The sequence below is a fragment of the Aureococcus anophagefferens genome, assembly GCF_000186865.1.
Source record: "Aureococcus anophagefferens unplaced genomic scaffold AURANscaffold_2, whole genome shotgun sequence".
NCBI classification, from domain to species: Eukaryota; class Pelagophyceae; order Pelagomonadales; family Pelagomonadaceae; genus Aureococcus; species Aureococcus anophagefferens.
This window is the reverse complement of record NW_008705562.1, coordinates 280,811-300,092: the sequence shown is the minus strand read 5'-3', so window position 1 is coordinate 300,092 and position 19,282 is coordinate 280,811. Positions and strand designations below refer to the sequence as shown.

General features: G+C 73.8%; 4 protein-coding genes across 4 annotated transcripts; 2 read left to right on the top strand and 2 right to left on the bottom strand.

Moving 5' to 3' along the window:
* Positions 1 to 3,299: 3,299 nt before the first annotated feature.
* On the top strand, positions 3,300 to 3,815 carry AURANDRAFT_58615 (hypothetical protein; the record flags this gene model as incomplete). The annotated part of the gene is made up of 1 exon (XM_009035246.1): positions 3,300 to 3,815. One exon carries the CDS (start codon positions 3,300 to 3,302, stop codon positions 3,813 to 3,815), a length of 516 nt encoding a protein of 171 aa, XP_009033494.1.
* A 2,805-nt stretch (positions 3,816 to 6,620) lies between these two features.
* On the bottom strand, positions 6,621 to 8,889 carry AURANDRAFT_36060 (hypothetical protein; the record flags this gene model as incomplete). The annotated part of the gene is made up of 3 exons (XM_009034696.1): positions 6,621 to 7,726; positions 7,781 to 8,193; positions 8,349 to 8,889. 3 exons carry the CDS (start codon positions 8,590 to 8,592, stop codon positions 6,668 to 6,670), a joined length of 1,716 nt encoding a protein of 571 aa, XP_009032944.1.
* Positions 8,890 to 11,051: 2,162 nt separating this feature from the next.
* Positions 11,052 to 11,879, bottom strand: AURANDRAFT_61028 (expressed protein; the record flags this gene model as incomplete). The annotated part of the gene is made up of 1 exon (XM_009034695.1): positions 11,052 to 11,879. The coding sequence occupies one exon, from the start codon at positions 11,877 to 11,879 to the stop codon at positions 11,052 to 11,054; it is 828 nt and encodes a 275-aa protein (XP_009032943.1).
* Positions 11,880 to 12,902: 1,023 nt separating this feature from the next.
* On the top strand, positions 12,903 to 13,205 carry AURANDRAFT_16094 (hypothetical protein; the record flags this gene model as incomplete). Its single annotated transcript, XM_009035247.1, has 1 exon — positions 12,903 to 13,205. A coding segment is annotated over one exon (303 nt), but the record flags the coding sequence as incomplete, so codon positions are not given.
* Between the last annotated feature and the right edge of the window lie 6,077 nt (positions 13,206 to 19,282).

The following is a 19,282-nucleotide window of genomic DNA, read 5'->3' as shown; positions in this document are numbered from 1 at the left end:
GCGCGCGCGCGGCGGCGCGACGACGCGCGGCGCGACGTCGCCGCGCGCCTGACGGCCGCGGCGCGCGCCAAGGTCGCGCGCCAGTCGCGGGACCTCGACACGCTGGGCCTCCGCGCGCGCCTGCGGCGCCGGCTCTGCGGCCGGATCCTCGCGGTCGCCGTTTTCGCGCGCGCGGGCCTGGCCGCGCGGCGGTCGCTCGCGCGGCGCGGCGGCCCGCTCCGCGTCGCCGCGGACGCGACGCTGACGGCGCGCTCCATCGCCGAGCGGCGCCTCGTGGCGCCCGCGCGGGAGATTTTGGACGACCTGCTCCTCAACGAAAAAAAGGCCATCCTGAGCGACCCGCGCGGCCTCGAGGACGCGGAGCGCACGCTGCGGACCATGCTCGAGGCCTGGCTCGAGGACACGCAGCCGCAGATGGCGCCCGGCGACCGCGCGGCGGCCGCGGCGAGCCTCGACGTGTCGTCGGTCGGCGCGACGCTCGCGGGCGAGGTGCGGCACAGCGTGCGCAACCTGATCAACGGCAACATCGTCCGCGCGCTCCTCATCCACGTCCAGTTCGTGTCCAAGGAGACGCAGGCGGCCATGGCCGCGGTCGACGACCTCCTGGCGGCGAACACGGCGACGATCCAGGCGCGCGCCGGCGCGGGACGCGAGCGCGAACGTCCCCAAAGGCTCCGATCTCGGCCGCGTTCCGCTCGCTTTGGCTGACTTTTGGACGGGCGATGATCTCTCGGAGCGGCCTCGAAGCGCGCATGCTGGTTCCGGAACGCGCGCGCGCGGAACGCTCGGCGACGTCGAATCTCTCCGTTCCCGCCCAGGTGCTCGCGCTCTTCCCCGCGGTCTTCCTCGCCTACGGGCTCCTGCGGCTCGCGCGGAACGTGGTCGTCGCCGTGCTGTCCGAGTCCGTCAAGTCGACGGAGCAGGTCCAGCGCGAGATGGCGGCGACGCTGAGCGAGATGAAGCGCCTCGCGCGGGGCAGCACGAGAGAGCGAAATTCCCAACTTCAAAGGCTCCGATCTCGGCCATGTTCCACTCGTTTCGGCTGATTTTTGGACGAGCGATCGTTTTTTCCGTAACGCGCGCGCGCGGAACACTCGCGTTGAAGCGACGTTGAATCACTCTTGTGCCGCCCAGGCCTCGCGCTCCTCGCGGGCGACGCGAACGCGCCCCTCGACGACGCGCCCTTCGGGGCCCTCGCGTTACTCGCGCACGGCCTCATGGGCCGCCTCGACCGCGAGCGCGCGCGCTTCGAGCCCGCGCGGCGCCGGGGCGGGAACGGGGCCTTCGACGCGGGCGTTCCGCGCGCGCGCGTTCCGGAACACGACGGCCGCGCTCCGAGAGATCGTCGCCCGTCCCAAAATGGGCCGAAACGAGGGGGCCATGAGACCGAGCGAGGAGCCTCCAAAGCTGGGCACGTCGCACCCGCTCGCCGCTCAGGCGCGCCGCGCGCGCCTCGACCGCGCGCTCCGCGACCTCTTCACGCCGGGCCTCTCCGCGCGCGTGCTGGACCGCCACCTCGACATGATCGAGCGCGAGCACGCGTTCCTCCGGATCGGCACGGCCCGGTCCGCGCCGCCGCCCCTGACGCTCGTCGCGCGCGCGCGGCCCGACGTCGGCGACTAGGCCCCCCGCGTTCGCCCCGGGCTCCGCGTGTGACTCCTAGCCCGCCTTACGGAACCGCGCGACGAAGTGGGCGTCGCAGGCGCCGCCCTCGAGGTGCCAGGGCCAGAGGCGCAGGTGGCCGCCGACGAACGCGGCGTCGGCGAAGTCGTCGTCGACGTCGCGCGCGGTGAGCGGGAGCGGCTCCGCGTCCGGCGGCGCGAGCGCGGCGACGGCGTCCTCGGCCTCGGCCCGGAGGGCGGAGCAGGACGCGAAGACGAGGACCCCGCCGGGCTTGAGCGCGGCCCAGCACGCGGCGAAGAGCGTCGCCGTCGTCGACACGAGGCCCGGGACGTCGTCCGGCGGCTTCGCGAGGACGTCGGGCCGCCGGCGCGCCGTGCCCGTCGCGCTGCAGGGCGCGTCGAGCAGGACGCCGTCGAAGAGCTCGCCCGCGGCCGCCGCGGCCGCGCAGCGCGCCGCCGCGTCGCCGACGTCGACGGCGACGTCGCCGACGGCGCACCGGGCGAGGTTCGCGCGGAGCCGCGCGGCGCGGCGCGGCGACTTGTCCACGGCGACGACGCGGTGGCCCCGCGCGGCGAGCTGGAGCGTCTTGCCGCCCGGCGCGGCGCACGCGTCGAGCACGCGGCAGCGGCGCGGCAGCGCGGCGTCGAGCGCGGCCGCGGCCGCGGCCGCGGCCGCGTCCTGCACCCACCAGACGCCGGCGTCGTAGAGCGGGAGGTCGGCGACGCGCGTCCGGGCCGCCGTGCGCACGCCGGCGCCGAGCGCGCCGCGCCGCGCCGCGACGTTCGCGCCGTCGAGCGCCCGGACGGCGTCGACGAACGCGTCGCGGTCCCCCGCGGTCGCGCAGGTCACGTCCAGGCGCTCCGGCGCCGTCGCCGCGGCGGCGAGGTACCGGGCCGCGACCTCGGCGCCGTGGTCGCGCTCCAGGGCCTCGCGGAGCCACGGCGCGGCCGCGGCCGCGCCGGCGGCCGCGGGCGCCGCGGCCCGGCGCCGGTCGATGCCCCGCAGGACGCCGTTCACGAGGCCCGGCGACCCGCGGAAGGCCTTGCAGACCTCGACGCTCGAGTGCACGGCCGCGCGGCTCGGCACGCCGTCGCAGAAGAGGAGCTGCGCGACGCCCAACCGGAGCGCGGCGAGCGTCGCGCCCCTGGGCCTCCTCCGGCACGCGGCGTCGATCTCCGCGTCGATGTCGCCGGCGCGGCGCTGCGCCGTGTCGACGAGCCGCTTCGCGAAGGCCAGGTCCCGCTCGCCGAGCGACGCCCCGTGGCGCCGCAGCAGCTCGTCCACGGGCGCCTCCCGCGCGCGCGCCGCCTCGAGCACGCGGAACGCGACGACGCGGCTCGCGACGTCGGCGGCGGCGCGCAGCGGCGCGGGTCGGCGCGCGAGCCGCGGCGCCGGGCGCAGGAACGCGCGCGTCGCCGCGAGGCAGAGAAGTGCCAATTTTGCCGCGGCCATCGTGTGTTCGCCAAGTCTGGCCCACTTCAACTTGCTGCTCGACGACCTCATCTTGAACGATGGTGGCTCGCGCGCTGACGCTGTCGCTCGCGGCCATCTGGGCCGCGTCGGCCCTCGTGCCCGCGCGCCTCGCCCCGCGGCACCGACGACCGACGTGCCGCTTCGCCGGCGACGACGGCGACGAGTTCGACGTGGACGTGCTGCTCCTGGAGACGGAGGAGCGCATGGACAAGTCCATCGGCGCGCTGCGGAACAACCTGGGCACGCTGCGCACGGGCCGCGCGTCGCCGGACATCCTCGCGCGCGTCGTCGTCGACTACTACGGCGCGGAGACGCCCCTGAACCAGCTCGCGTCCGTGAGCGTGTCCTCCGGGACGCAGCTCGTCGTCAGCCCCTACGACAAGTCGTCGCTCGGCGCCGTCGAGAGCGCGATCGTCGACGCGAACCTGGGCATGGCGCCGAACAACGACGGCGAGCTCATCCGCCTCAACGTCCCCGCGCTCACCGAGGACCGCCGCAAGGAGATCCTCAAGCAGGCCAAGGCCGTCGGCGAGGACGCCAAGGTCGCCATCCGCAACATCCGCAAGGGCGCCAACTCCGACGTCAAGAAGCAGGGCAAGGACCTCAGCGAGGACGTCGCCAAGGACGCGAACAACGAGATCCAGAAGCTCACGGACAAGCTCATCAAGTCCGTCGACGAGGTCGTCGCCGCGAAGGAGAAGGAGATCATGACCGTCTAGGGGGGGCACGAGCGTGGTCGCGCCGCGCTCTTCTCCCGGGGCGGGGCGGGTCGGGGGGCGGGGTGGGGGAACGCCCCGGGCGCCCGCGCGCCGTGCCGCGCGCGGCGATCTCGAGGCGCCAGTCTGCGTCAAGTTCTGCGTCAGGGCAGCACCTCGATGAAGGCAGACCTCAACCTGAAAAAGAATCAACTTTGATCGACTGGCCGCGCGCGGCCGGGGCGTAAATCGACAGCTATAGCATTGACCTCAATAGAGGCTGTAACCAATCTGAAGAAGCTGCCCACATAGGACTCAGCGGACTGGGCTTGGGCAGGCTTCTAGGCCAGAAGAGGCAGCGCCCTCCCCGGGGCAGCGCCCGCCGCCGCCGCGCCCGGCGGCCGCGCCCCCGGAGGCGCGGCGCGCCGCGGCGCGCGGCCGGCGGCGCGGTAGGCGGCGGCGCCGGAGCGATGGCGAAGGTCGTCGTGAGCCCCTGGGGCGTCACCTCGAAGCACAAGTACGCGGCGTCCGAGGAGGGCAAGGAGGAGCAGGCGCCGTCGGACGGCGGGGCGCTCAAGCCGAGCGCCGAGCTCATCGCCGAGGTCGAGCGCGTGCGCGTGCGCCTCAAGAACAGCGGCGACCGCTGGGTGCTCGACCCGTCGACGAAGCACTACCGGCGCTGGGACTTCATGACGTTCACGGCCCTCGTCTTCACGGCCGTCGTGACGCCCGTGGAGGTGGGCTTCTTCACGGAGATCCGCTTCGACGCCCTCTTCTTCGTCAACCGCTTCGTCGACGCCATTTTCATCAGCGACATCTTCATCCAATTCGTTTTGGCGTACCCGGACCCGAACCGGGGCAACATCCTCATCAAGTCGAGCCCCATGATCGTGCGGCGCTACCTGCGGACCTGGTTCTTCATCGACTTCGTGTCCAGCGTGCCCTTCGACGCGCTCGCGATGATCCCGTCGGCGACGTTCCTGAGCCAGTTCAAGCCCCTGCGCCTCGTGCGGCTGCTCAAGCTGGCGCGCGTCGCCAAGCTCAAGCGCATCCTCGCGCGCTGGGAGGCCTACGCGGTCTTCGCCGTGTCCTACGCGACGCTGTCCGTGCTGAAGCTGAGCGCGATGCTCGCGGTCTTCGCGCACTGGTCCGCGTGTTTGTGGGGCCTCGCGGCGAACCCGTCCTTCGTCGGCGAGGACGCGTGGTCCTGGATCCGGAAGCGGCGGAAAAACATGGTCGACGATTTGGGGAAGCCGACCTTCAAGGCGGGCAACGCGTTCCACAAGTACGCCGCGTCGCTCTACTTCTCCATCTACACGATGATCGGCCTCGGCTACGGCGACGTCACGGCGACGACCCACTCCGAGACCATCGTCGTCGTGCTCATCATGGTGTCCAGCGCCATCTTCTGGGCCTTCATGATCGGCAACTTCTGCAACGTCGTCCAGACCATGGACGCGCAGGAGACGAGTTACCGGCAGCGCATGGACGACCTCAACTACATGATGGAGGACCGCAAGTTCCCCCTGGGTTTGCGGAACCGGTGCCGCATGTACCTCGTCAACTCCAAGGAGCACCAGCGCACGGCGGGCTACGGGCGCATCGAGGACCTCTTCTCCACGGAATTGAAGGGCGAGGTCGCGGCGACGAACAACGAGCGGTGGCTCAAGTCCATCTGGTACATGTCGGACCTGAGCTACGACTTCGTCATCGAGCTCAGCCACAACATCGACTCCATGATGTTCGCGCCGGCGGAGCCCATCAACGTGCTCGACAGCCTCTTCATCATCCAGTCGGGCATCGCCGCGCGCAAGGGCCGCGTGCTCCCCAAGGGCAGCGTCTGGGGCTGCGACTTCATCCTCGAGGACGCGAATCTGATCGACCGCGTCTGCGCGGCGGCGCTCTCCTACGCGTCCGTCGCCTACCTCACGCGCGACGACGTCTTCCAGATTTTGGCGGAGCCGTCGTTCGGCGACGAGCGCCGGGCCGTCGCGCGCGCGTCGCGCTTCTACCGCCTCAAGGCGCTCCTCATCGTCGCGGCCCAGGAGATCCTGAGCGACCAGGGCATCACGCGGAAGCGCCGCGGCTACGCGCTCGGCACGACGGCCGTCGCGCGCCGGTCGACGGTGCAGATCGGCACCAAGACCATCAAGAAGGCCGAGCGGCCCATCAACTCGCAGCGCATGTCCATGCGGTTCTCCGAGACCGACGGCGCCGTCCAGATGCACCTGCCCGCGGCGCTGCCGCCGCCCCTCGGGGGCTCGCCGGCGCCGGGCGGCGGCGACGACCGGAAGCGGCCGAGCCCTTACCAGGGCAGCCCCTTCGGCCGCGACTCCGCGGCGTCCCTGTCGTCGACGCCGGCGACGTCGCCGCGCCGCGCGTCCCTCGACGCCGCGCCGCCGGCCTCCGCGCCCGCGGAGGACGTCCGCCGGCTCCAGGCGTCCGTCGACCGGTTGGAGGGCCTCGTCCGCCGCGCGCTCGCGCGCGACGACGACGACTCGCCGCCGCCGCGCGCGAAGCGCCGGTCCAAGGCCCGCCTCGAGGCCCAGGCCGACGCGCGCCTCGCGCTCGGCGGCCGCGACGAGCCGCCGCCCGCCGCGGCGCACCGCCGCGAGCGGCCGCCGTCGCGCGACGGCGGCTGGGGCGGCCCGTCCCAGCGGCGCCGGTCCTCGACGCGCAAGATGTCCACGGAGGAGTCCGCCGCGATCCAGGCGCTCATCTTCGACAAGGACCGCGAGGCGCGGAAGAGCGGCGCGCGGCTCGACGCCGTGGACCCCGCGGACTTCCCCGCGGAGCCCATCGGCGAGGAGACGGCCGTCGAGGAGCTGTAAGCTATCTGGAGTCGGCTCCTCTGTTAGGGGCGCGGGGTCTTGGTCCTAGGAGCTCGGGGCCTCCGCCGGTGCGACGGCCGCGGAGGAGGCCGGGGCCTCCGCCGCGTCGACCCAGCCGCCGTCCTCGAAGGAGAACTTTTGCGACGCGGACTTCTTCGCGGACGTCTTCATCGCGGCGGAGAAGGCGTCGTAGCGGTCGATCTCGGACTGGGGGATGGACTTGCGGGCGCGGGACACGGCCTCCTCGAAGCAGGCCCTGGAGATGTAGGGCTCGGGCGACTCGCCGCGCGCCTCGCGCGCGACGGCGTCCTTGACGGCGTTCTTCGCCGCGCGCTGGCAGATCTCCGAGATGTCGGCGCCGGAGAAGCCCACCGTAAAGTCCGCGAGCTTGTCGAGGTCCACGGCCGGGTCCAGGGGCGCCTTGCGCAGCGACGCCTTGAAGACGTTGTAGCGCGAGTCGCGATCGGGCAGCGGGATGTGGATGAGCTGGTCGAGGCGGCCCGGCCGCGTCACCGCGGGGTCGAGGATGTCGGGCCGGTTCGTCGCGCCGATGACGAAGACGTTCTTCGTGCCGACGCCGTCGATCTCCGCGAGGATCTGGTTCATGACGCGGTCGCCCGCCTCGGAGCCGCCCGCGGAGCCGGACCGCGCCTTCGCGATGGAGTCCATCTCGTCGAAGAAGAGGATGCAGGGCGCGGCGGCGCGCGCCTTGTCGAAGAGGCTCCGCACGTTCGCCTCGGACTCGCCGAACCACATGGTGAGGAGCTCGGGGCCCTTGACGGAGATGAAGTTCGCGCCGCACTCGTTCGCGACGGCCTTGGCGATCAAGGTCTTGCCGCAGCCCGGCGGGCCGTAGAAGAGGACGCCCTTGGACGGGGGCATGCCGAACTTGGCGTACTCGTCGGCGAACTGCACGGGGTACTCGACCGTCTCCTTGAGCTCGCGCTTCACGTCCTCGAGGCCGCCGACGTCGGCCCACGACACGTCGGGCACCTCGACGACGGACTCGCGCAGCGAGCTCGGGTTGCAGGTCTTGAGCGCTTTCGCGAAGTGGGCCTTGGTGACCTCGAGGGCCGCCGGGTCCAATTCGAGGTCCGCGGCGAGCTTGGCCCACGTCGCCTCCTGGAGCTCGCCCTCGAGGAGGCCCGCGGCCTCGACGTCCTCACCAGCGTTCCTCAGCGCCTCGCGCACGCAGAGTAGGGCCGCCTCCGTGCAGAGCTGGGCGACGTCGGCGCCGACGAAGCCGTGGCAGTCGCGCGCGACGTCGTCGAGGTCGACGTCGCCGGCGAGGCTCATGCCCCGCGTCTTCACGGCGAGGATCTCGCGCCGCGCGGCCTCGTCGGGCACCTCGAGGGCGACCTCGCGGTCGAGGCGCCCGAAGCGCCGCAGGGCCGGGTCGAGGTCGTTGGGCTTGCCCGTCGCCGCGAGCACGACGACGCCGGACGCGGGCTTCAGGCCGTCCATGAGCGTGAGGAGCTGCGCGCAGATGCGCTTGTCCTGCTCGCTGTCGGCCTTGTCGCGCTTCTGCGCGATGCACTCGATCTCGTCGATCATGATCACGGACGGCGCGGCTGCGGGGAAAAAGACGTGAGCGGCGGGTCCGCGGCTCGGGCGTCGCGCGTCGCGAAGCGCGCGCGTGTCGGCTCTCAAAGATTAAAGTTTGCGGGCCACAGGAAGGTTCGGCGTCGCGGTGGGTCGTCATCCACGCGTGGGTCGAAAAAAGAACGGCGGGACGCGGGCGCGCCGCCTTTCTCCGCGGCCGCGAATTTCGCGCGGAGCACCTCCTCGGCCTCGCCGGGCTTCTTCGCGGCGACGTCGCCGCCGTTGAGCACCTCGACGTTGCAGCCGCACTCGTAGGCCGCCGCGCGGAGGAGCGTGGTCTTGCCGCAGCCCGGCGGCCCGTGGAGCAGCGCGCCGCGCGGCGGGTTCACGCCGACGCCGCGGAAGAGGCCCGGCGAGTGGAGGGGCATCTCGAGGACCTCCTTGAGCTGGTCGATGTGGGACGCGCAGCCGCCGACGTCGCCGTAGCTCGGCAGCGCCGCGCCCGCGACCTCGGCGTCGTAGGGCGCCTCGGCGACGAGCGCGCTCGACGCGCCGACGACGGCCTCGGCGAGCGGCCGGCCCTCGTGGTCGAGGCCCAGGCTCGCGACGCGCCACGCGACGTCCCAGGCCTCGCCGTCGAGCTCCAGGGGCGCCGCGAAGGTGTCGCCGAGCTTGACGGGCCGGTCCGCGCCGGCGAAGTACGGCGCGAGGCACTCGTCGAAGATCAGCGCGTCGGCGGATTCGTCGTCCGCGCCGACGTCGTCGCGGAGCGACGGGGGGAGCGAGCTCCGCTCGGGGGCGACGACGACCGTGCCCGCGGCGACGAGCTGGACGCCGTGGAGCGCCGCGGTCGCCGCGAGGAGCGCGCCGTTCTCCGCGACGGCCGCCGACGCGACGACGTCGCTCGCCGCGGTCACGGGCGCGGCCGCCACGCGCGCCACGGTCGCGGACCGCCGCGCGCCGTGGACGCGCACGACGTCGCCGGCCTTGACGCCGAGCTCGGCCATGAGCGCCGCGGACACGAGGACCGTCGACGCGTCGAGGTCGCCGTCGACGCTCACGGACCCGGAGCCGAGCGCGAACTCGCGCGGCGCAAAGTCCGGCGCCGCCGCGCGCGCCTCGCCCGCGGGCGCCGCCGCCGCCTCCTCGAACTCCTCCTCCTCCTCGTCCGCCGCCGCCTCGACGACGACCTTCTTCTTGCCCTTCTTGCTCTTCTTGCGCTTCGTCGACGTCGACCCGCCGCGCGCGACGCCCAGCCACCGCGGGAAGGCACCGAGCGGCGCGGGGCGCGACGCGAGCGCCGACGGCGCGCGCCGGGCGGTCGCGCAGACCGCGGCCAGGCAGACCGCGACCGCGACGCGCAGTGATGGCATCGACATCGTCGCCGTCTCTCGAACGTCAAGCAGCAAGGACGAGATCTTCAACCCATCCGAGTCCTCATCCGGCCAGGCCACAAGAGGCTCACAAGCAGCCCCCGATAGAGGTGCGGACGCAATCTGGGCGCCTGTCGAGGCCCACGCGCCCCGAGGTCGCACTCCCGCGCAACGAGACGAGCTTCGAGGCCGGCAAAGGCGGCGACGTCCGCGAAGACGCATCTCGTAGAACGGTCCGACAGTCAACGCCGCGGCAGGTCACGGTCGCGGAAGATGAGCCTGAGCGTGCCCTCCTTCGTATAATAGTCGCCGCCGACCGTCACGGTGTACCCGAAGTCGATGCGCGCCATCACAGTCTCGATGTGCCCATCAGCCAGCTCGTTTGATGGAACCCTACGAGGCTCCTACGGCGTCGCGGGCCCAGCGACGCCGCTACAGCGTCGAAATGTACACCGACAGCCTACCGACGACCGTGACCCGCTGTTCCAAGCCGTCGGCGCGGATCGACTGGTCCGCCTTCTCCGCTGCTGGCACCTCATCGTCATCGAGTTCGGGCTCATAACCGCGACCCCAGAGAAGCGGATCGCGGGCACCATAGTCACCTGGCTCGGCCTCCAGTTCCACACGGCCATGGGCCTCAGGCTGCTGAAAAGTTCCACGAGCAACTCGACCACTGTCGACGAGCCCGCCGCCGATGGTGACCAGCGTCATGAAACGCAGCTGCTCGTAAAAGAGCTGAAAATTCTCAGGCGTGGAAAATTGGGGCTTCTTCGCCTTGATATTCGGAGCATGTGGACGCTGCAATTGCCCGGGGACTCGACCCCTTTCAGCACCTCGTCCACCGCACCCCCCCACCGCATGCGGACCGCGCCCCGCGCAATCCTGCCACAGCTCGCTTTGCGGAGGCGCTTGCCGCCGCACGCCGCCGCCGCGCGGCCGCGCCAAGCGACCAGCGCTTGCGCAAACTCGCCACGCGACCACAAAAAAACCAATGTCCGCGCTCGACGAGCATCCGTTCCAGCGCTACGAGTCGTCGGCGGAGAAGGCCCACAAGGCCGCGTCCCAGAGCGCGGAGCAGGGCGCGAGTCTGCTCTTCGCCTACGGCTTCCTCCTCGTCGTCTGCGGCCTCAGCGCGGCGCAGCAGACGGACGACAACGCGGCCGCGCAGGCCGCCGTCGACTCGTGCGCGCGCGGCTGCGCGCACGCGGGCGGCCTCGTGCTCTTCACGGCGCTGAGCATCAAGGGCTACCTGCCGGGCAAGCGGAAGAAGACGCTCCGGAAGAAGAGCCAGGCCTACCTCGCGCGCCTCCTGCTGCTCTTCGTGGGGCTGGGCTTCCTCTGGCGGGCCTACTACCTGCACGCGGGCGCGGACGGCGGCGACCGGCCCGCGGTCGCGGCGGCGACGGGCGCGATGGTCTTCCTCGGCATCCTCGGGCTGGTGCTCGGCGCCGTCGCCCACCTCAGCTCGCGCACCATCGCCCACGCGCGCAAGGCGCGGTAACACCAGAATTTTTTTAGCCACTCTCCGCGGAAAAAAAGGACGCGAGCGCGGCGACGGACTCCTCCGTGCAGCGCCGGAGGGCCGTCGCCGAGTCCATGGCGCCGTCCTTGCCGCGGAGCGCGTCGTAGACGAAGCTCAGGGGCCCCTGCTCGAAGACGACGGGCGCGTCGGTCTGCGCGAAGTGGCCCGCGTCCGCGTAGTCGTGGACGCGGCCCGCGGCGCCGGCCCGGGCGACGAGCGCGTCGCAGTTCTTGGAGCACGTCGCCAGGAGCTGGCTCTGGCCGTTGCGCCAGATGGACAGGTTCGCGAGCGCCGCCAGCGGGGCCGCGGCGTAGTCGCCGTCGGGCAGCGGGTGGCGGTCGGAGCCGTCGCCGTCGAGCCACGGGTCGTACAAAAGGCAGTGCGAGAAGCGGCCCCGGTCGTCCCGCGCCACGCAGGCCGCCGCCGACGCGCCGCCGAAGGACTGGCCCAGCGCCGCGACGCCCGACGACGTCCGCGAGAAGCGCCCCCGCGTGATGTCGACGTCCGAGGGCAGCACGCCCGCGGCCAGCAGCGCGCCGTCGACGCCGTCGAGCGCCGCGAGCGTCTCCGCGACGCGCGTCGCGCACTGGCCGTGGCGCCAGGCGAGGGCCGCGGCCCACGCGTCCTTCTCGTCGCCGTGCGCGGCGCGGAGCTCGGCCTCCTTGTCCTGCCAGGAGACGTACTCGGCGAGCACGCGGCCGTCGCCGACGGCCGTCGCGAGGCACGCGGACCCGTCGCAGTGCTCGACGTGGATCGCCACGGCGCCGCGGCTCGCGATCTCGCTCATGAACGCGCTGTTCACGTGGCGCCAGCCCGTCATGCTGTGCGAGAAGACGGCCGTCGGCCAGCCGCCCGCCGGCGCCGGGAGCGCCGGCGCGCCCACGGCGCCGCGCACGCGCTCGTAGCCCGTCGCCGACGGGCCGAGCGCGTTCATGAAGACCTCGGCCGTGTACGGGCCCAGCGTCTCCGCGAGGTGGCACCGGCCGAGCGCGCCCGCGTACCGCGCGTCGAGCCACTGCAGCGTCGGCTCGCTGCTAAAGTAGGACGGCTCCGCCGTCGAGGCGCCCGCCGGGTAGTAGATGACGCAGGGCACGACGCCGGCCTCCGTCGGCGCCGCGACGTCGGCCTCGATGACGCCGACGCGGTGCGGGCCCGTCGGCTCGGGCAGCGGCATCGATGCGCACGCTGCGACGACGGTGGCGTGTGTCTGCGACGACGGTGGTGTGTCTGCGACGACGACGGCGCGCGTGCGTGCTACACTGCGTGCGACGGCGACGGTGACAGCGGCAAACACACTGACGACGCCTGTGGTGACTCCTAGGCGCGTCGGCTCGCTGCGGCCTCGAAACGAAAACGTCGTTGCTCGAGCACCCAGCCAACGGCGTCGACTTTGGCCGCCTGCGCGCCGCCCCCGCGAGCCGCAGACCCCCTTCGCGACCCCATGCCGACGCGCCGGGGCTCGTACGCGGCGGTCGTGCCCCCGGGCGCCGCCGCGCCGCCGCCGAGCGTCGGCCCCAACAGCGTCGTGCGCGCCGGCGACCTGTCGTCGGCCGTCGAGGGCCGCGAGTCCTTCGACGAGGACCACGCGGTGCCCGTGAAGGTGCTGAACGCGGAGTTCGAGAGCGCCGCGGTCGCGCCGCCGCCGCCCCCGGGCGCCGCGGTCATGCCGCCGCCGCCGCCGCGCGCGAAGCCGGAAGAGTCGCTCGCGGTCTTCTGCCGCCTGCGCCCCCTGGGCAAGGGCGAGATGGGCGGCGTCGTCGAGGTGACGGACGCGAAGACCGTGCGGTCCGCGCCGCCGGCCCAGTCCGCGCGCCACGCGTCGAACCACGTGCGGCGCGAGGCGCGCGACTACACGTTCACGCGGGTCTTCGACGACGCGGCGACGCAGGCGGACGTCTACGAGGCGACGACGGCGCCCCTCGTCGACGCGCTCTTCGCCGGGCGGAGCGCGCTGCTCTTCACCTACGGCGTGACGAACGCGGGCAAGTCGTACACGATGATGGGCGACCCCGAGGACGAGGCCGCGCGGGGCCTCATGCCGCGCGCGCTGAACCTCATCCTCGAGAGGGCCGAGGCCCTCGGCGGCGAGGTGAAGCTCAGCTTCATGGAGATCTACAACGAGAACGTCTACGACCTCATGGACAAGGCCGCGGCGCAGACGGGCAAGCGGCGCGCGCTCCGCGTCAAGGACCTGTCGACGCGCATGGAGGTGGCCAGCCTGAGCGCCGTCCGGGTCGCGACGGCGGCCCACGGCCTGGCCCTGGCCAAGGCCGCCCAGGCCCAGCGCAAGACGAGCTCCACGGGCCTCAACAAGACGAGCAGCCGGAGCCACAGCATCTGCCAGCTCACCGTCGTCGACGCCGCGGGCAAGGCCGGCCCCGTGCTCATGCTCGTCGACCTCGCGGGCAGCGAGCGCATCGACCGCACGGGCGCCGCGGCGTCCGGCGCCCAGCAGAAGGAGGCGAACCACATCAACCAGTCCATCATGCGGCTCATGAACTGCCTCCGCGTCGTCCGCGAGAAGCAGGCGTCGGGGTCCCAGGGCCGCGAGGTCGTGCCCTGGCGCGACTCCAAGCTCACGCACCTCTTCCAGTACCTCCTCGCGCCGCCGAACGGCGGCCTCGTCGCGCGCGTGTCCATGATCGTCAACGTGAGCCCGTCGGCGGGCGACCACAACGAGTCGACGTACGTCATGTCCAACGCGGCCCAGGCCAAGGCCGTCGCCATCGTGCGCTCCGCGGCGGACCCGCGGGCGGCGGCGGCGCGGGGCTTCGCGACCTACGACAAGAACGGCCGCCGCGTCGTCGGCGCGGCGGCGCCCGCGCCGTCCGAGAAGAAGCGGCGCACGGACAAGCCCGCGGAGCTGCTCCGGAGCGAGTCCCAGGCGTCGGAGTGCTCGCGGTCCCAGGCGTCGGACGTCACCTTCGACGACGCGGGCGCGAGCGCGTCGGCCGACGGCGACGCGCTCGCGCTCGAGGTCGCGGCGCTCAAGGAGGCGCTGGCCCTGGCCCACGAGCGCGTGTCCGTCGTCGAGCGCGAGGTCCGCGACGAGTGCGCCGAGGAGATGGGCGAGACCATCGCGCGCATCCAGCAGGACTACGCGGCGCGCCTCGCGCGGCGGTCGTCGGTCGCGGGCCCGCGCCCGGGCGCGCGCGGCGGCGGCGGCGGCGACGACGACGCCATGGAGGGCGTCGCCGAGGACGACGACGACGACGACGCCATGGACGAGGACGCGCCGCCCAAGGCCATGCGGGACCTCTGCAAGTCCGCGCGGAAGGAGCAGCGCAAGGACGAGCTCGAGAACTACGTCGTCGACCTCGAGATGCAGTTCCAGGAGACGGAGGAGGAGCTCGAGCGCGTCCGCGCGGAGAAGGACGACGAGTGCGCCAAGCTCCGGGCCCTGCTCGACGCGGAGCGGCGCCGCGCCGCGGGCGGCGGCGCCATGGAGGGCGACGCCGCGGACGACGACGCGGCGCGCGTGCCGCGCGCGGACCACGACGCGGCCCTCGCCCGGGTCGAGCAGCTCGAGCGCGACGTCGCCGCGGCGCGCGAGGCGCGCGGCGCGCTCAGCGGCGAGCTCGAGGCCGCGCGCGAGGCCGCGGCGTCCGCGCGCGACGAGCTCGCGGCGCGCGACGAGACCGAGGTCGCGCGGCTCGCGGAGGTCATCGGCGAGCGCGACGCCGCCGTCGCCGGCGCGGCGCAGCGCGAGGCCGAGGCGCGGGCGGCCTGCGACGCCGCCGTCGCCGCCGCCGACGGCCGCGCGGCCGCCGCCGAGGGCCGCGAGGCGTCGATGGCCAAGCAGGCGCAGGTCGACGCGGACGCGGCCGCGGCCGCGACGGCGCGCGCCAAGGCCGCCGAGGACCGCGCGGCCGCCGCCGAGCGGGCCCTCGAGGCGCGGGCCGACGTGCCCATCTACGCCGACGTGCCCGTGCCCGGCGCGCGCGAGGCGACGGCCGCGCTCGACGCGCTCCGCGCGCAGGCCGCGCCGCGGTCGCCCGCGCGCGCGGCGCCCAAGTCCCCGGCCAAGTCCCACAAGAAGGGCCAGTCGCCGCGCGTTCACCGGCGCCCCGTCGTTTGTTTTTTTCCCCCGAAATCCGCGCCGCGCCGCAGGCGGTCGCCGCTCAAGGAGAACTCGCCGGTCGTCCGCGCGGTCAAGGCCGTCGCGTCGTCGCCGAAGCGCGCCGTCAAGGCCGTCGCCTCGTCCCTCGACGCGCGCGCGCGCAAGATCAAGGACGAGCGCATCGCCCGGGCCAAGGCGCAGCGCGCGGGCCAGTCGACGGCGGACGCGCCCGTCGCGAAGCGCACGCGCGGCTACAAGATCCTCTGAGGCCCGCCATTGACACCCCGTACCCCGACCCCCGCCGCCCCGGCGGCCACCTCCCCGTGCACGCCACCTTCCCCGCGCCCGCCTAACCAGCGCTCGGCGACGAGAAAAAGACAGTCCGAGCCGGTGCCGCGCGCGCGCGCGCCCTACGCGTAGCCCGTGTACTTGGGGTTGCGCTTGCCGAGCTGCTTGCTGACCATGGGCGTCGAGAGGTGCATGGCGGCGAGGACGCCGACGGTGGCCGCGTACTTCTGGATCATGGGGGCCGACGCCGCCGGCGCGTTGCCGTTGTAGGCGACGGCGCCGGCGGCGGCGGCGCAGGCGCCCGTGAACATGAACATGGTCTTGTAGCAGCCCGTCTTGGCGACGGCGACGCTGCCGACGCCGTAGGCGACGACGAGCGCGCCGACGACGTCGAAGACGATCGGCGACGCCGTCGCCGCGTCCGCGAGGCCAAAGTAGTCACAGAACGCGACGGGCTCCGTGAGCAGCGAGTAGCCGACGTAGAGCGCCATGACCTGCGCGCGGGAACCGTCTGCGCGCGCGAAGCCCGGCGCGCGCGCTCGTTCGACGCCGCGTTTCGACGGGCGCCACGCGGTACATGATCAGGTAGAGGAGCACGTAGACGAAGGTCGAAGCCAAAATGCCGGCGCTGATGCAGCCGGCGAAGGCGCCGACGCCCATGACGAGCGGCTCAGGCAGCGTCGACATGGCGGCGATCAACGTTTCGGACGACGTGGATGGGCCGAGTGAGAGGCCGACCTCGTACTTCTATAGCCACAAGATCGGCGAGCGGCGTGTTTTCACTTCCCCATACGTTTACCCGACGCCGTCCGCCGACTTGTCCGCCGCGGCGACGTAGCCGAAGGCCTTCGCGAGGCGGAGCATGTCGACGGCGAGGTCCCGGTCCGCGTCGCCGATGGCGCGCCACGTCGCGCGGACGCCGCCGCCGTTGCGCCGGTTCTCGTGGTCGCGCAGCGGCCCGTCCTCGCCCGCGGCCTCGAACGCGCCGCGGAGCCGGTGGACCCAGGTCCGCGCGAGGCGCATCGCGCCGTCGCTCCCGCAGGCCGCCGCCGCGCGGTCGAGCCGCGGCGCCGGCGGCGCGCGCGCGGCGACGGCGGCGACGATCGCGCACGCGTAGTCGTCGTCCTCCGCGCGGACCAAGGCCGCGCCCGCGGCGACGAGCGGCTCGAGGGCGGCGTAGTAGGCGCGCCAGTAGCGCGCGAAGCCCAGGGCGCAGGACTCGCGGCCGAGCGCCGCCTCGTCGAGGCCGGCGAGCAGCCGCGCGGCGGCCTTGAGCTGGTTCGGCGGCTCGCCGGCGGAGTCGGCGGCGAAGCGCGCGTCGCCGCGGCAGAAGCCGGCGACGAGCGACTCGACCGTGCGCAGCGGGTGGCGCACGAGGACGACGGGCTTCGCCGCGAAGCGCACGGGGCAGGCGCTCGCCGCCGCGCAGCCGCGCCAGCGCGGCGCGCGGCGCGGGCACGCGTCGCGCCAGCAGGCCGCCGCCCGGCGGCCCGCGCCGCCGCGCACGGTCGCCGCCCGCTCCTCGCCGCAGGCGCGCCGGGTCTCCGCGAAGACGAGCTGCGGGTGCCACGCGTTGCGGAGCGGGCCCGCGCAGAGCGGGTCCGTCGCGTTCTTTGCGAGCGGCGGCAGGTAGAGCAGCGCGTGGAGCCAGGAGACGACGCCGTCGGCGCCCGCCGTCGTCTCGTGCGTGACGTCGAGGCCCAGGGCGCGGAGCCTGCGCGACGTCGCGACGGTGCCGCTGCCCATGGACCCGAGGACCGCGACCTCCATGGTGCCGCCGTCGTAGGACGGGTCCTTGGACAGGAGCGCGACGAAGACGACCACGTAGAGCGCCGCGGACACGCCGAGCCCCACCGTCGCCGGCCGGCAGCACGCGCCGCCGCCGCCGCGGCGCCGCGGCGGCGGCGGCGGCCGCGGCGGGACGCCCGACGCCTTGCGCCGGCGGAAGAGCGGCGGGCTGCGCACGTGGGGCGCCCAGGACACGCCCTTCGGCGCGTCGTCCGGCGGCGGCGGCGGCGGCGGGAGCTCGACCATGGTCGTCGCGCAGCGCGAGTAGCGGAGCTCGCGGCGCATGCGATCGGTCGCCGGGCAGCCCGAAAAAGAATTTTTACGGAGCTTGACCTTCACCGTTACCCCGCTAGTCCATCTCGCCGTAGCCGAGGTCGTCGCCGCCGTCGTCGTCGCTGCCCTCGCCGATCTCCGGGAGGCGCGTGTTCTTCGGCGGGCCCGGCGGCGGCGGCGGCTTCGGCGCCCCGAGGGGCTTCGCGAAGACGCGGAGCTTCGCGTCCACGCGCGTGATCGCAAAGGGCAGCGACGCCGCCGGGAAGGGCGCCTCGGCCACGCACGCGAAGCCGCGGCGCTCGGCCCAGGCGGCGACGCTCGCCCGCGGCGAGGGGACGCAGGCGACGAGCTGCTTCGCGCCCGCGGCGGCCGCGAGGCGCTCGACGCGCGCCAACAGCCGCTGGCCGACGCAGAGCCCGCGGTAGCGCGGCCGGACCGCGAAGAAGCGCAGCTCCGCGCGGGCGCCGACGAAGGAGACGCAGGCCGCGCCGAGCAGCGCGCCGTCCTCGTCCGCGTCGCGGCCGTTCGCGGCCTCGAGCGTCGTCCAATGGAGTTCGCCGTCGGCGAGCATGGCCGCGACCGTCGCCTCGTCGACGACCTTGCCGTCGCGGAAGGCCTCGGGCCCGGCCTCCTCGTCGGCGTAGGCGTCGCGGAGGAGCGTCGCCAGCGGCCGCGCCATCGGGCCCGCGTCCGTCGCGAGCCCGCCGCGCCTCGCGGCGCCCGCGCCGACGCCGCAGAACGCGAGGCCCTGGGACACGACGCGCACCTCGCCCTCGCGGCCCCGCACGGCGCGCCAGGCCGCGTCCTCCTCCGCCGAGATGGGCGGCGGCGCGGCGTCGGCGTCGGCGGCGAGGTAGGCGTCGGCCTCGGACGGGGACACCACGTCCCGCTTCGCGCCCAGGGGGCAGCCGCCGAGCGTCTCCGCCTGCGCCGCCTGCCGGGCGTGGATCCGCGCCGCGAAGTCCGGGTCGTTCATCATGCGGTTGACGAACATGGCGCCGGCGTGCCGAGAGACGCTGCGCTGCGGGGCTGCCCGCCAAACGACGCCGCTGCGCACCAGCGTCAACGACGGCAGCATCACCAGCATTGCAGACCTGGAGAAGCCTGATCAGCTGAGACAGCGTAGCGTCGCGATCGTCGCGCGTCTCGTGCGGCCTCGCCGCGCCGCACCGCCGCCGCGATGCCAGCACCAACAGAAGCACAATACCAAGCGCTCGCGGAGAAGACGCGGAGCCTCATGGGCCAGTACAAGGCGCTGCGCCAGGAGAAGGAGGCGCTCGAGGCCTCGAGCAAGGCCAAGTGCGACGCGCTGCAGGCCGACGCCGCCGCCGCGGCCAAGAAAGCGGCGGCGGAGCGCGAGACCGTCGTCGGCAAGACGCGCGAGCTCGTCGCGCGCTACAAGGCGTCGCAGGAGGAGCTCAAGGCGCTCAAGGAGGCCAACGGCGCCGGCGACGACGCCGCGGCGCTGCGAGCGGAGGTCGCGGCGCTCACGGCGGGCCGGCGCCGGGCCGCGTCGGACCTCGCGGCGGCGAAGGAGACGATCGCGACGCACGCGACGAAGGCGCGCGAGCTCGTCGCGCGCTACAAGGCGTCGCAGGCCGAGCTCAAGGCGCTCAAGGACGCCGGCGCCGCCGGCGCCGGCGAGACCGCGGCGCTCCGGGCGGAGCTCGACGCGCTGCGGGCCGGCGGCGACGCGGGCGCGCTCGCGGCGGAGGTCGCGACGTTGCGCGCCGACTGCGCGGCGTGCCGCGAGCGGCTCCCGGCGGCGGAGCGCGAGCTCGACGCCGCGCGGTCCGGCATGGGTGCCGCGGAGA